This window comes from Macrobrachium rosenbergii, chromosome 4 (assembly GCF_040412425.1).
Source record: "Macrobrachium rosenbergii isolate ZJJX-2024 chromosome 4, ASM4041242v1, whole genome shotgun sequence".
Lineage (NCBI taxonomy): Eukaryota > Metazoa > Arthropoda > Malacostraca > Decapoda > Palaemonidae > Macrobrachium > Macrobrachium rosenbergii.
In genome coordinates, this window is record NC_089744.1 from 53,035,279 (window position 1) to 53,049,914 (window position 14,636).

At 42.8% G+C, this 14,636-nt stretch overlaps 1 protein-coding gene across 5 annotated transcripts in view; it reads right to left on the reverse strand.

Annotated features, from left to right (window-relative positions):
- The window catches only part of LOC136834666 (uncharacterized), a 155,720-nt gene that overhangs the window by 21,249 nt on the left and 119,835 nt on the right, over positions 1–14,636 (reverse strand). For all 5 annotated transcript variants that reach the window (XM_067097261.1, XM_067097273.1, XM_067097255.1 and 2 more), the window contains 2 exons: positions 10,128–10,271; positions 7,412–7,563 (listed from right to left, as the gene is read on the reverse strand). In XM_067097261.1, coding sequence (XP_066953362.1) covers positions 7,412–7,563; positions 10,128–10,271 — 296 coding nt within the window. The remainder of the gene's footprint in view (positions 1–7,411; positions 7,564–10,127; positions 10,272–14,636) is intronic.

Genomic DNA, 14,636 nt, shown 5'->3' on the forward strand with positions numbered 1-14,636 from the left:
GCAAAGGAAACACTGGAAGATGAAGGGATAACGAAATTCAAAAAGGGAAAATAGAGATACAGCTATAAACAAAATTACAGGACAAGTAGAAGAATGGACTATATTAAGTCTTGCTGGAAAAAGATCAAGCAAATCTTGGGCTGATTTGTACAATGTACAAGACTCACAGTCAGGTGACAAGGGATGGGTTAACTTAAGAGATTATAGTCATGTAGAAAAAATTGAAGATGAAGAAGAAGCTCTGCTAGGATTTGAAAATAGAAGTGTGATTGAAGCTAAAGAAGAAGAACTACAAAGTAGGAGAGAAAACAAGGTATAAAGAGGAGGTAAATGACACTGGACAAAAAGCTGTATCTACAAGATGGATAGTAACTGAAAAGGTAAAAGGTAGGGAAAAGATATGTAAAGCAAGATGGGTAGCTACAGATTTTGAAGAAGAAATGGCCGAATGGGAAAAGGATGCTCCTACATGCAATGACGAAATTTTAAAATTTTGTTTGACAATAATAAAATTGAAAGTATGGGCATTATTCATTTATGAAATGTATAAGAAGCACATGTTTAATTTTATAAGATGTTTTTATAAGAAAACATTATGTTTTGAAGTGAAACCATTTGTTTAGCGGAGTCATAGGAAGTGATGTCAAAGGACGCAATATGGCGGCCGTGGGAGGGTGAAAAAATGTAAACGATGAAGTTTGAACCAGCGATGCTTTTTGGTGTGGATTGGTATAGAGAGCTCTCTTTACTAGGTTGTTGGTTGTGGGTTGTAAGTCAGTTTGTGGTTTTTTGTAGTCTTAAGCTGGATTATATAGGAAGAGGAACGTGAACAGGTGGGTGGATTGCATGATTGTAGCATTTTTGATGAGTTAGGCTAGGAAAAGATTCACCAAAAACATAAAAAAAAAAAGCATGAAAATAAACAAATCCAGCAAGTTCACTACTAGATTGACATAGGTAGTGTTGCCATATTTTTTGCTTTGTCTGATTTATTGTACTGTATTTCATTACAAGTTTAGTTGGCTATGATTATCACAATTATAACAGTGCACAAGAGAATATTTTATCACTGCTGATGTTTCATCTCAAATCACCGTAAAAATATTTAAAATCCGAATTTCATAAGAAGGCAAAACAAAACCAACATTCTGACTCTCCCCCCTAGCCCTAGTTTAACCGTGCCATTGAAGTCTCATCACTAGCAAGTACCTGTGCTTGGACTTAGATACAGAAACACTTCAGTTCTCTCTCTCTCTGACTCAGTATATATAATTTTAATGAAAAAACAGCAACATATCAACAAAAAGTTATTTAACTTACAGAAATCCATATATATTGTGCTTAGATTTTGATGTAAACATCTCTCTCTCTCTCAGTATACATATCCTTTAACTAAAAAACAGCAAAATATCAGGCAGTCCCCAGGTTATGATGGGCTCAGCTTACGATGTTGCGAGTTTACGACACTCTTCAAATATATTTCTCAAAAATTATTTTCAGGATTACAATGCATGTTCTGGGTTTACAACGCCGACGATGCTGATCCGATGGAAGAAATATGGCTCCAATATAGCAGAATGGTCAAAATTTGGAGGTTTTTTGATGAAAAAGTCAATATAAATGCAGGTTATGTCGTTTTCAAGACACCTAAAGGATAAAAAGTAAGGTTTTCTTAAGACTTTTCACGATGTTTCAGGTAAAGACGATTTTTGGCTTACGACACAGCATCAGAGCAGAAACCCCATCGTAAACTGGGGCCTGCCTGTAAAACGTTATTTCCTTTGCAGAATCCATTTATACTATGCTTAGACTTTGATGTAAACCTCCCTCTCTCAGTATACATATCCTTAATGAAAAAACAGCGAAATATCAATAAAATGTTATTTCATTTACAGAATACATTTACACTATGCTTAGACTTCGATGTAAACAACTCTCTCTCTCTCTCTCTCTCACTCTCTCAGCACATACAGTATATCCTTTGATGAAAAAATACAATAATTAGTGAATACACAGTGTTGCACTATGAAAAAAAAAAGCAAATTAGTGATAATTTTAGACATACAGTCCACAGAAAAATTCGTGAATTGGTGAAAATTCCTGTGTAAAATTGATAGATATGTTCAACAAAAATCTGCGACAAAATGAAGCATGAAAAAGTGAAGCATGTAAAAGTGGGGTAGTACTGTACCTTGTCAGAAGAAGAGTACACCCGCTTGATCATTTCACAAAGCCAGAAAGAGATCGTGTTCTTGGACACCTCTTTCTTGGTTGAGCCAGTACCAACAAAGAGGCGTTGACACTCAGGCCTGAGCTCCTGAGTTCTCTTGAGGTGGTACCACTGCACCCTAACTGGACAAAGCAGCATCTTGTCTCAATCATTACCTATAAAGTCCTCTAGGGAGGGGATCAAAAAGGACTCAAATCTGGTGTCAAGGACTGATGGACTGTGAGTCTTTGCTATGAATTCTGGGACAAACTCAAGCGTAACAGATCCCCATCCCCTCAAGTGCTTAACACTGAAGGAAAGCCATGAAGCTTGCCTACTCTTCACAGAAGCCAGGGCAAGCAAGAAAACAGTCTTGAGGGTCAGATCCCTGTCTGGTGACACTCTCAATTGCTTGTACAGCATATGAGCCACACTCCTCAAGACACGAGTCATGCCTCACAAAGGGGGCCTGATTTCCCTGGGTGGGTAAGACTGTTCAAAGCTTCTCAGAAGCATGGAGATCTCCAACCCTTCAACCGAAGGACTTGGCCAAGAGTAGCTCTGTAGCCCTTAATGAACAAAACTGAGAGAAAATTCTCTTGGTGAAGAAAGACAAGTAAGCCTACCATCTGCTAAAGAGAAACCTGACAAGAGAGACACCCTGTCTATGACACCGACTACAGAAGACAGCCCATTTTCCCTGGTACACAGCCACAGAGGATTTCCGCAGGTATCCAGATGTCTATGCTGTGGGTCGAGCCACTGCCTGGTGATACCTCTCGACCTGCAACTGGCACACGAGGTTATACCACAGGGGAACCTCTCTCGGGGACCTCAGATAACAGAGCCAGCAGGTCTGGATACCACTCAGCATATGGCCACTAGGCAGCCACCAGAGTTAACCTGAGATTCGAAGTGATCATCATGACCCTGTTGATCACCTGATGAATTAGATAGAATGGAGGGAAGGTGTATGCCTCTAAATTATCCCAGGGGTGCTGGAACACATCATCCATCGCAGCCCATGGGTCCGGGACAATCAAGCAGAACACCAGTAACTTCTTCTTGTACCGGGTTGCAAACAGGTGTATGATTGGAGTTCCTCATACACTGAAGTGCCTCTCTGCAAAGTCCTGGTGTAGAGACCATTCTGTCCCTATCATCCAATTCTTGCGACTTAGCTTGTCTGCCACCACATTCTGAGACTGTACCTGGATAACAGCTCTACTGAGTGCGCTACTGCTCACTCATGCACCTGCACCACCAACTTGTGCAGCTGCAAAAAAACTAGTCTTCCCTGATTGTTGACATATGCCACCACAGCAGAGTTGTCACTCATGAACACCATGGAGGACCCCATCACATGGTCCTGAAACTCTTGTAGGGCAAAAAAAAAAAAAAAAAAAGCGCTGCCTTGAGGTGTCTGTCATTTTGGTCTCACACACCAGACACTAACAACTCTTCCAGGTGTGTGCCCCATCCCTTGGTTGATGCATCCAAAAACAGAAGCATCTCAGGAGGGGGAGTGCCCAGCAGCACTTCTATTAAGAAGTTTCTGTTGTCTAGACACAAAGCTAGATCTCTCCTGACTTCCTCTAAAAGAGGAATGGGAGATAAAGGAGGGTCCCATGCTTCATCCTTCATCCTCCAATGACAAACTGCTCAAGAGGGACCAGCTTCTCCAGAGACAACAGCTGACTGAGAACAACTTGCCACTGCCGAGCAAGTTGCCCCTGTCGAGACAGGAACATCTGTGTTGCCTCTCTGAACCTGCTGATATGTGAGTTCGAAGGGGAGTGCCTCCTGCTGCTGTATCTATCAGCATGCCCAGATACTTTCCCCTCTGCTTCGGTGTGAGATTTGACTTCTCAGAGCTGATCACCACCCCAGGTTGAGACAAAACTTGAGAAGATGATCTCTGTCCTGTAGCAACTGTGGCAATGAGCTCATCAAGACCAACCAATCGTCCAGGTACCTCAAAAGACGTATCCCGCGCAAATGAGCCCAAGCTGAGATCAATGTGAAAATGCAAGTGAACACTTGGGGAGCGGCTGAGAGGCCAAAACAAAGTGCCCTGAACTGGAAAACCGTTCCCCCAAAGGGAAAGCAAAGGTACTTGTGAGAGGACCAATGGATGGGTATTTGAAAATACATATCTTTCAAGTCCAATGAAAGCGTGAAGTTGCCCTCTCTGATGGAACTGAGAACTGGATGAACAGTTTCTATCTTGGACAGGGCCTGATGAACAACTGGCCTCCAGCCACCTGTCGCCTTTTCCACGTGGAACAGGCAGCTGTAAAATCCGGGAGCCTGATCTTTCACAACTTTCACAGCGCTTTTCCTGACCATCACATTCACCTACTCCCAAAGGGCAAGATCCTTCTGCGAGCCAGGAACATAAGTCTGGAACTGGACCAGATTGAAGGTGAGGGGTGGCAAAGACCCAAAAGGGAGTAGATACCCAACCCGAAGGAAACCTACTACCCAGATCTCCATTCCATATCACTGCTAAATTGCCCAGTGGCTTGACAGGCAACTCCCCACCACTGGCAGCAAGCAGGGAGGAATGCCATCCTTAGCTTCCTCCATCCTTCTTGCCCTTGGCCCCCTTCCTGGAGTGGGAGGAAGGCTGAAAGGGACATGACTGCATGCCTTTTGCTACCAGGACAGAAGCCCAGGTACTTCTACGAAGGGCCAAGGAAGTCGGGGACTTTCTCTGTCCCGAAGAGGTAGGGCCAGCCTAACCTGAGGGTCAGGCTGCAGTGCCACGTGAAGACCCGGTCTTGGCCACTGCCAGGTGAACAAGCTTGTTCTTGTTGTCGACTCACAGCCTCCATCTCTCCTCTAGCAAGGAGGGGGGCGGACCCAAGGACCCCTGAGCACCAATGCCGACTCAGACCCGGCAAATGAGAGATTTGAGACAACACCATGTCTCCTCTCTTCAGAACTAGGTTCACCCACAGGTTTGTTGTCTGGTGGGCAAGGCTGGTAATGGCCCTAGCTCCAGACAACATCCGTCTCCTAAAGGCTAAACCCTCTTTGGGTGTACGGGAACCCGACGAAGAGGAAACGATCTTGGCCACTGGCAATGACCAAAGATCTATCCAGGAGACCGCCTGGGAGGCTGCCAAGGCAGTCAATTCCAGTGCCGCTACCTACACCTGCGAGAGAAAGACTCCCTCTGCACAGAGTCACTCAAGTGAAAGACCATGACAGACGGGTCAGGTCCAGGTCAACCTTTTTGTTTGTCAATGAGCTCTCCAAGAGACATGGTATTTCCTCTGGCAAGCTAGAGGAAAAGTGTCTTGCATGAACAGCTATACCAAAGCAAATTCTCTTGCCGAAAAACAAAACAAGAGAATTAACTTGATCCAAGACCCCATCAGCAAGTCTGGACCAAGGCAAGCCGATTGAGATCCTGGGTTCCTTCTGAGGTCCCTAAAATGACTCGATGGCTGAAGAACGGCCTGCAGAAAAAGCCACAGTCTCTTCCCCAAGATCATTATAATGCCGTATCATCTTAATATCTCTACAAAATGCCTCTGCAACTCGGGGGTGTTCGAGTTCTGAGGCACAGGACCCTCAGGTTCCTCCAGGTCCCAGTCCTCCCAAGTTGCTCCCACAGCAGGTGAGGGACACTCACCAGAGGCCCCTGGCGGTCTCTCGACCACTCCAGCATACGTTCTGTCCAGTCCAAGGACTGAACCAGGAACATATGCTTCCGTGGATGGGCTAGGATGGGAGTGAGAACAGTCCTGGTGCCAAGCCCTGGGCCTGTCTGGCTTCTGGAAAACCCCAAGGATGTGGAGGGGACAGGTGAGGGATCGCAAGCACCCTTGCCCAGCCTGTCAAAGATTGAGGTCCTGGCAGGTGAGTGAGGCCTTGGGTGGTTGTCAACCTGCTGTGACAACATCTGCACAGGCTGGAGCTGTCCCAAGAGCGGGGTGTCAAGAGAGTCCCAGGCAGTGGTTGCTTGGCAACGGGAGTGGCAGTACTCACAGTACTGCTAGCGAGAGACCCAGTAGCCCTCTCTGCAGGAGGGCTGGCTGCTGGAAGCTCTATGAGACTTCCCGCTGACGGGCAAGGTAGCCTTCTTCTTCCTCCGCTTCCAAGCTTTGGAAGAGGAAGGGGAGGAGTCGACAGCACTCAATGATGAAGACAAAGATGATAACGAAGACTTCCTTTGCTTCTTCTTGCTGAGGGCAGTCTTATACAGCAGTGTGTGGAGGAGGACATCAACCAATGATGAAGTTGACAGAAGCACCCGGGGACACACGACCGAAGCCATGTGCAGTCACTAAAGATGTGGGGGCAGTCCTCGAGCCGGTGGATACTGTAACCAAAGAAGCTGTCAATTATAATCGAAGCAGCCTCCCTATGCCCCAAGAATGAGTGTCCACCTGAGGGAAACTCCTCCGAGTGAAGAGAGACCACAGGAGAGGAACCAGGCTGGTCATCTTCCCTCCCTCGGCAGCCTCTCTACCAACGTAGCAGGAGTCATTGAAGGCAAAACACCTCCCCTGGGAGTGATAACAGGAGGTATAAGTTGAGGAGTTGGGCTGTAGGTAAGAAAGAACCAGAGAGAATCTTCAGTATCACCAGCGGAGTCTTGCAATCCAATGACACCAAAGAAACTTTCTTCTCTCTCTTCCTCCTCCTGGAAAACCTCACCCACTGTTCAGAAAGCTAGACCTGGCACCCAGAACATAGTCCGTCTTGGTTCCATTCATTCCTATGGCATGAAACACAGTGTGAGGATCAACCTTGATAGAGGAGAGGAACTAGTTACAGAGCTGGCCTTTCCTTCCCTGGGCAAAAAAAAAGCATAGGAAAGCAGACAGCAGTTGGCCAGAGAAGCGCAGCAAACGTCTTCACATGACAGCAGTCAAAAGTAGAGTGGAGTGCAGACTGACTAGTGGGCGGGGCTTGCCCCCTCCCGTTGGCATTTAACAACCTTGTCTGAAAGTTAAACAGCTGTTCCAGCTCACACCCGCAAGCTAAATCCTACAAAAAGAACAAAGGTTTGTATTGTGTAGGAACAAATCAACATTACAGACAACCTGCAAACTGTAATTCTGCAAACCAAAAGTTGAAAAATAAAAACTAAACACAATACTGAATTACAGCAGTAACTGTGCAGTATCAGTTTAAGGGGAAAAATAAGCAGGTGAAGAATTCTGCATATAACTTAATAAAACTTACCCATTCACTTTTTTCATTTGTCTATATATCTCGAACTGATAATCACCTTCAGCAGTAAAGAGTGAAGGATCTTCTGCCAAATTATTATACATAACACACTGAGGAGTCTTTAATCTAGATAAAGTAAAATCTATCACTGTAGCCACTACACCCTGTAAAATAAAATAAAAAAATTGACAATTTTTTACACAAAGTATATCCTAACGTATTCCTTTCGTAGGCTGAACAAACAAGAATAACACAGGAATATTCTACTAGTTTTTACAGCAACTGTTATCATTCAAAATTACAAATGCATAAAATTGAACATCTCCCTCAATAAATTTTTTATTAACATTTATGTGACCATCACTTATTGATAAAGCACATCTTGCATAATGTCTGTTAACCCTTAAACGCCGACTGGACGTATCATACGTCAACTAAAATTGTCTGTTGGGTGCCAATTGGACGTACCGTACGTCGACTACAAAAAATTTCAACCTTCGGTCAACTTTGACTCGACCGAAATGGTCAAAAAATGCAATTGTAAGCTAAAACTCTTACATTATAGTAATATTCAATCATTTACCTTCATTTTGCAACAAATTGGAAGTCTCTAGCACAATATTTCGATTTATGGTGAATTTTTGATAAAAACTTTTTCCTTACGCCTGCGCGGTAACTCGCCCGAAAATTTCAGAAATTCTTTCGTCATTTTGTCGTAAGTTTTGCACCGTTTTATATTAGCCGTTACATAAAGTTTTATATATGAAAATGTGTGCAATTTCATGTAAAATACAGCAAAATACAACCCATGGTTGTAGCTTTTATCAGTTTGGAAACATTTTCATATACACCACGATAACTGTCAAAATTTCAACCTTCGGTCAACTTTGAATTGACTGAAATGGTCAAAAAACGCAATTGTAAGCTAAAACTCTTACATTCTAGTAATATTCGATCATTTACCTTCATTTTGCAACAAATTGGAAGTCTCTAGCACAATATTTCGATTTATGGTGAATTTTTGAAAAAAACTTTTTCCTTACGTCCACACCAGACATTCTTTCGTCACGTTGTCGTAATGTTTGCACCGTTTTATATTAGTCGTTACATAAAGTTTTATATATGGAAATGTGCGCAATTTCATGTAGAATACAAAAGAAAATAATTCATGGTTGTAGCTTTTATCAGTTTTGAAATATTTTCATATAAATCACGATAACTGCCAAAATTTCAACCTTCGGTCAGCTTTAACTCGACCGAAATGGTAAAAAAACGCAATTATAAGCTAACTCTTACATTCTAGTAATATTCAATCATGTACCTTCATTTTGCAACAAACTGGAAGTCTCTAGCACAATATTTCGATTTATAGTGAATTTCTGAAAAAAAAAAAACTTTTTCCTTACGCTCATGCGCCAGTAACTTCGGCCGAACATCTCAGAAATTCTTTCATCACGTTGTCATAATGTTTGCATCGTTTTACATTAGTCGTTACATAAACTTTTATATATGAAAATGTGTGCAATTTCATGTAGAATACAACAGAAAATAGCTGATGGTTGTAGCTTTTATCAGTTTTGAAATATTTCCATATAAATCACGATAACTGCCAAAATTTCAACCTTCGGTCAACTTTAACTCGACCGAAATGGTCGAAAAACCCAATTGTAAGCTAAAACTCTTACATTCTAGTAATATTCAATCATTTATATACCTTCATTTTGCAATAAATTGGAAGTCTCTAGCACAATATTTCGATTTATGGTGAATTTTTGAAAAAAAAAACATTTTCCTTATGTCCGTGCGGTAACTCGGCCGAACATCTCAAGAAATTCTTTCGTCACGTTGTCGTAATGTTTGCACCGTTTTATATTAGTCGTTACATAAACTTTTATATATGAAAATGTGCACAATTTCATGTACAATACAACAGAATATAACTCATTGTTGTAGCTTTTATCAGTTTTGAAATATTTTCATATAAATCACGATAAATAGAAAAAATTCGACTTTCGGTCAACTTTAACTCGACCGAAATGATCGAAAGCTGCAATTGTAAGCTAAAACACTTACAGTCTAGTAATATTCAATCAATTAGCTTAATTTTTCAACAAACGGGAAGTCTCTAGCACAATATTTCGATTTATGGTGAATTTTTGAAAAAAACATTTTTTTACATCCACGTGTTACGAATTCATGCATCATTTTGTGATAATATTTTCTCTGTGTTGCTTTGATCGTTTTACAATTTGTTATATACCAAAATCATCGCAATTTAGTGTACAATACAAAGAAAAAAAAAATACCCCGTTAGCTTTAACCATTTTGCTCACAGCGCGATTTGTATAAAATTATATATGAAAATTTTTTTTTGCGCTGTCATATATTTCAATATTTATATATGATAATGATATTTTTTTCATTTCTGATGGTTGCCTACTAAACTTCAGGCAATGACAAAAAAAGGAGCCAAAAATGAACTCTTAATCTTAAAAACTAAGCGTGCTGTGATTTTTTGAAAAAAACTTTTTTTCCGCTTCAGCGCTAACTCCCAAACGCCGCCGGCATACGGGGAGACGTTTTTGTAAATAGAGGCTCGGCGTTTAAGGGTTAATCCTGGTTTGAAACATTTCACAAGTCCCCTGTATGTTATGACACCTCCTAGGCAGAAATATGCTAAGTTTTGGAAAGTAACAGAAAAGGACTTGACATATGCATGTTTAACTACCTTAGTTTCAAGACAGTAAGTTCCTTCATTCAGTTTGAACTCCACATAATTCTTTGTAGTTGTTGCAATCAAAACATTACCCCAGTGAAGATCACGATGTTCAAATTCTAATTCCTGTTCAGCAACAGCTAAAGTGTAAGCAATCTGAAAACATTAAAAAATATATATTAAAAAATAATTCTCACAAGCTGTAATACCTAAAGACCTCCTTGTACAAAGAGTGCCATACTGTATATCTCAAAGTCACAAAAATACCACATACCTACAGTAGTTTAAGGAGATGGAAAAGTATTAAACTACAAAGAAAATGACAAAGCTTAGAGAAAAGTCCCAAAATTTATGGAATGGGCATTGAAAAAATCTGGGCCAGATGGGAATTCAGACAGAAAATGCAAGACAGAAGACATTGGAAAGAAATCATGTACTGTATTTATCTCCTTCAATGAAAATCTAACATAAAAAAGCACAAAAATACCATAAATTAGTGACATGAAACTTGGAAATTTTTTGGCAAAACCAATTTTTTTAAAAATCCATTTTTATATGAAAACATCAATCATAAAAACCCTCATACACAATCGTTAATGTCCCTAAACTTAACAGTCTTCTGTCTACCAAACAAAGGAAGATTAATAGTCTATATACATACATACACAACTGGATCCACAGTTAAGAACTAGCCATTTTATAAAAGTAACTTACCAAATAATTACATTGCTACTAGTTGGGCTATTTTGTTTGGCTAGGTGACTAACCCCACCCACTTTTGGGGTAAGAGAGGAACAACTAGCAAAAGGATTCAATTTACCCTTGCCGGCTAATGGCTGTACAGCAGCTTTCAGCAGCAGCTCTGATTTGGAATTTGTCTTTTCCGATTGTTGTTTCATTGTTTTGGTAAAGTGTTCTTGCCTTGATTGCCTTTTGGTATTATTACTGTGACTTTTGGTTAATTAGACTTATACCTTATTTGCCAATTGTGACTTTAGTTGACTTGTTTGCAAATGTCAGACTCAAGTTCGACTAGTTTTATGCATTGCAGCAAAGGCTGTAATACGTGTCTGACCATGGAATCTTGCGATTCTCATTCTATCTGCACAGAATGTAGGGGAAAAGTTTGTTCAGTAGATATAAGGTGTGATGAGTGTATTGACTGGGACAGTATGAAGTGGAAGACTTTCAGATCTCACATAAATAAACTAGCTAGAGATAAGAAGAGGAAGGTGACAGCTAGACAGATTAGTAAATCTTTAGCTAGTTAGGAATCTCCTAATGATCATGATATTGATCATGCTAACGTCGATATTGAAGTTCCTGTAATTTCTGTTGATCCCATCCCCAGTTCTCCTTCTGTGCAACCTGCTCCTTTACCTAGCTCTCTCGCTTCTGAACCCAACCCCATTGCCAGCCTCGAGAGTAAGATTGATAAAAGGTTTGAATTAACTGTGGAGTCTTGCTCAGTTAGCCTCACTGGTTAAGGCCCTTATGGGCAATAAGAGCGATTCAGAGCAACCAGTAGTGCCTAGTGCAGTGTTGGTGGAGCGCCCAATAGCACCTAGTGTTAGTGATGTGTTTATGGAGAAGGTGGCTGCCTATCCTGTCGATTCTCCTAGGCAAAGGTCAATGTCATATTCCTCTAACCCTGGGAGGAGTCAAACCGGTAGCCTAAGGGAGGTCGGTGGGGTCTGCCCATGGGTAGTCGCCCCTCAACTGGACCTGTTGTTGAGTCCCCGGCTGCCGCCAAGCACCACTGTAAAGGTGTATCCTTGGATGTGCATCATCTTTCATTTAGCTCTGATGATTCTTCTCCCAGGCGCCAATGGCATTTTGTGAATGAATCATGCCCTTTGAAAACGCGTGCTGTAATGTGTCGCATTCTCCTCCAGTGCCGTGTAAGAGATTCAAGGAGCCTGTACGCAGTCCTCTTCCGTCTTGCAGTCACTGGGACAGCCCTAAGTATTTTCCTTCTGTTCCTCCCTTGGTGTAGAGTCAGAGTGAGGCTTCCAAGCGCCCTGCTTCTTGTAAGCGCTCTTTGTCTAAAGCATCTTCTTCTGGGCGTCCCCATGTGCCCAAGACTACTCTGGCTCCTGAGTGCCCTGCAGTGTCTAAAGCTCCCTTAGGTGCTGAATGCCCGGTTTCGTCCGAGCGCCCAAAATTGTCTGAACGCTTGCTGGCTCCCTCTCGCCCTGCTGTCAGAGTGCCCGAGCATCCGCCATTGCCCATCCACTCAGTGATTCATGGATGTCCAGCAGATACAAAGCATCCGTTGGTGCCCGAGCTCCATTGGCGCCCAAGCGTGCCCTCTCTCCTCACATTGTCGTGCTTCTGCTGCCGGCGCTTCGGCTCTGACTGCTGTTGGTGATTCTCATAGAGTTAATAGTGCAGCACCTTTTTCTGTGCTTCAGTCTCCCGCACTTCAGGTTTTACCTACTTCCAGCGAGCAGGCACCCTCCATTGTAGAACCAATTCAGAGCAAGCTCGACAGTATTTTGAGCCTGTTAAGAAAGGCTCCGTCGGCCGCCCAACCTACGGACTTGGCTTTTTGTCTCTTGTATCCTCAGACGAGGAAGAAGAGGTTATTGCTTACGACAGTAAGAAGGCCTTCATTGATACTGATGGATGGCTAGTGGGGAAGAAGGGACAGCTTTCTTATGCTACTGGGGAAGCTCCTTCTCTGGGAGTTTCTGCACCCTCCCAAGGGAACTTCTCTGGGCTGATCGATTCCTATCGCAGATCTGTTTTTACGTCAGCAAAGATTATGTTCAGTTCATCGGAACTCGCACGCCTTCTTATAAAACTTGTTTAAAGTATTTGAAGTTTTGAGTTTTCTTAACTGGGCTGTGGGCTCTCTAGGCCATAAATTTAAGGACTGCCCTGTTATTTCTGAAGATAGTGCCTCCAAATGCCTGGGGGTTCTCTCGTGCACTGATAAATAGATCAGGGATGGTTCCCAGGAGTTAGCTTCCCTTTGCACTATGGGAGTCCTTGAAAAGAGGGAACTGTGGTGTTCCTACACCTCTCAGGGAGTAACTCCTTCACAGAAGTTGGCTCTTCTGTTTTCCCCGCTGGACCATCACCACCTGTTCCCGCAGGCTACAGTTCTGGAGATTTCTTCAGATCTTCAGAAGAAGAGCAATCAAGACCTTCTTGCCCAATCCTCTAGGAGGCCTAAAGAGATGCCCACTCATGCCTCCAGGACAGTCTCCCCTGTGCAGATGCGTCCCTTTCGTGGCAGCAGACAGAGAACTTTCTCTAGAAATCCTCTGCCCGTTCTGTTTCTCGCAAGTGATAATTTCATCCTCCGAACTTCTGTAGGAGCCAGGCTCCTTCTCTTCAGGGAGTAGAGAGAGAGAGGGGCAGAACCCTGGATTGTCAATGTCCTGAGGGACGGTTATACCATCCCCTTCAAAGAAAAGCCACCTTTAGTCAGCTCTCCAGTAACCTTGACAACTTACTCCCTAGGCTCGAAGAAGTCTTCGGCCCTCTCAGAAGTGTCGTCCCTTCTTGACTCAAGATGGGGGCAGTAGAACTTGTAGAAAACAAGAACTCCCCGGGGTTCTACAACCATTTTTTTGTGGTGCCCAAGGCTTCAGGGGACTGGAGGCCCGTCCTGGACGTCAGCACCTTGAATGTCTTCATACATGAGACTAAGTTCAGGATGGTGACAAATCGAACTGTCATTTCATCCATTCGCCAGGAAGACTGGATGACATCAATAGATATGCAGGACGCACACTTCCACATTCCAATACATCAGGAATCAAGAAAGTTTCTGAGGTTCGTGTACAGGAACAGAATGTTCTAGTTCCACGCTCTATGTTTCGGTTTATCGATGACACTGTAAGTGTTTACTAGAGTTCTTGCTCCCCTAGCAAAATGGCTCCATCTAATGGGAATCAAGACCTCCCACTATTTGAACAATTGGCTCCTGTGGGCCCAATCAAGAGAAAAATACTCAGAGGACCTTCAAGGGACACTTCTCCTGGCCCAGGATCTGGGATTGATGATCAACTTTCAGAAGTCTCAGTTGATTATGTCACAACAGATTCTTTATTTAAGGATGATAATAGATTCGGAGTTTTCGGGTTTCTCCCTCCCCTTAAAAACATAGTCGTGTCTGAAGACAGTGAGCAGGTTTCTCCTTCTGGATCAATGCTCCGTCAACGAATGGATGACCCTCCTGAGGACGTTATTATCTATAGAACAGTTTGTTCTTCTGGGCAGGCTTCATATGAGACTGCTTCAGTACTTTTTAAGAATCATCTGGAACAGGAAAAAATACCCAGACACGTTTGTGCTCCGAGTGACCCCCGAGATGAAAGAAGACCTGCTTTGGTGGAGCTTAGAAGAAAGGTTGTTGCAAGGGAAATTCCTCCTTCCATCGAACCCCAACCTAGACTTCTCAGACATGTCAGACCTAGGTTGGGGAGCTCTGTTGGGGAGCAAGAAAGTTTCAGAGGCCTAGTCCCTGGAACAAAGAAATTGACACATAAATAAATGTCAAAGAAGTGA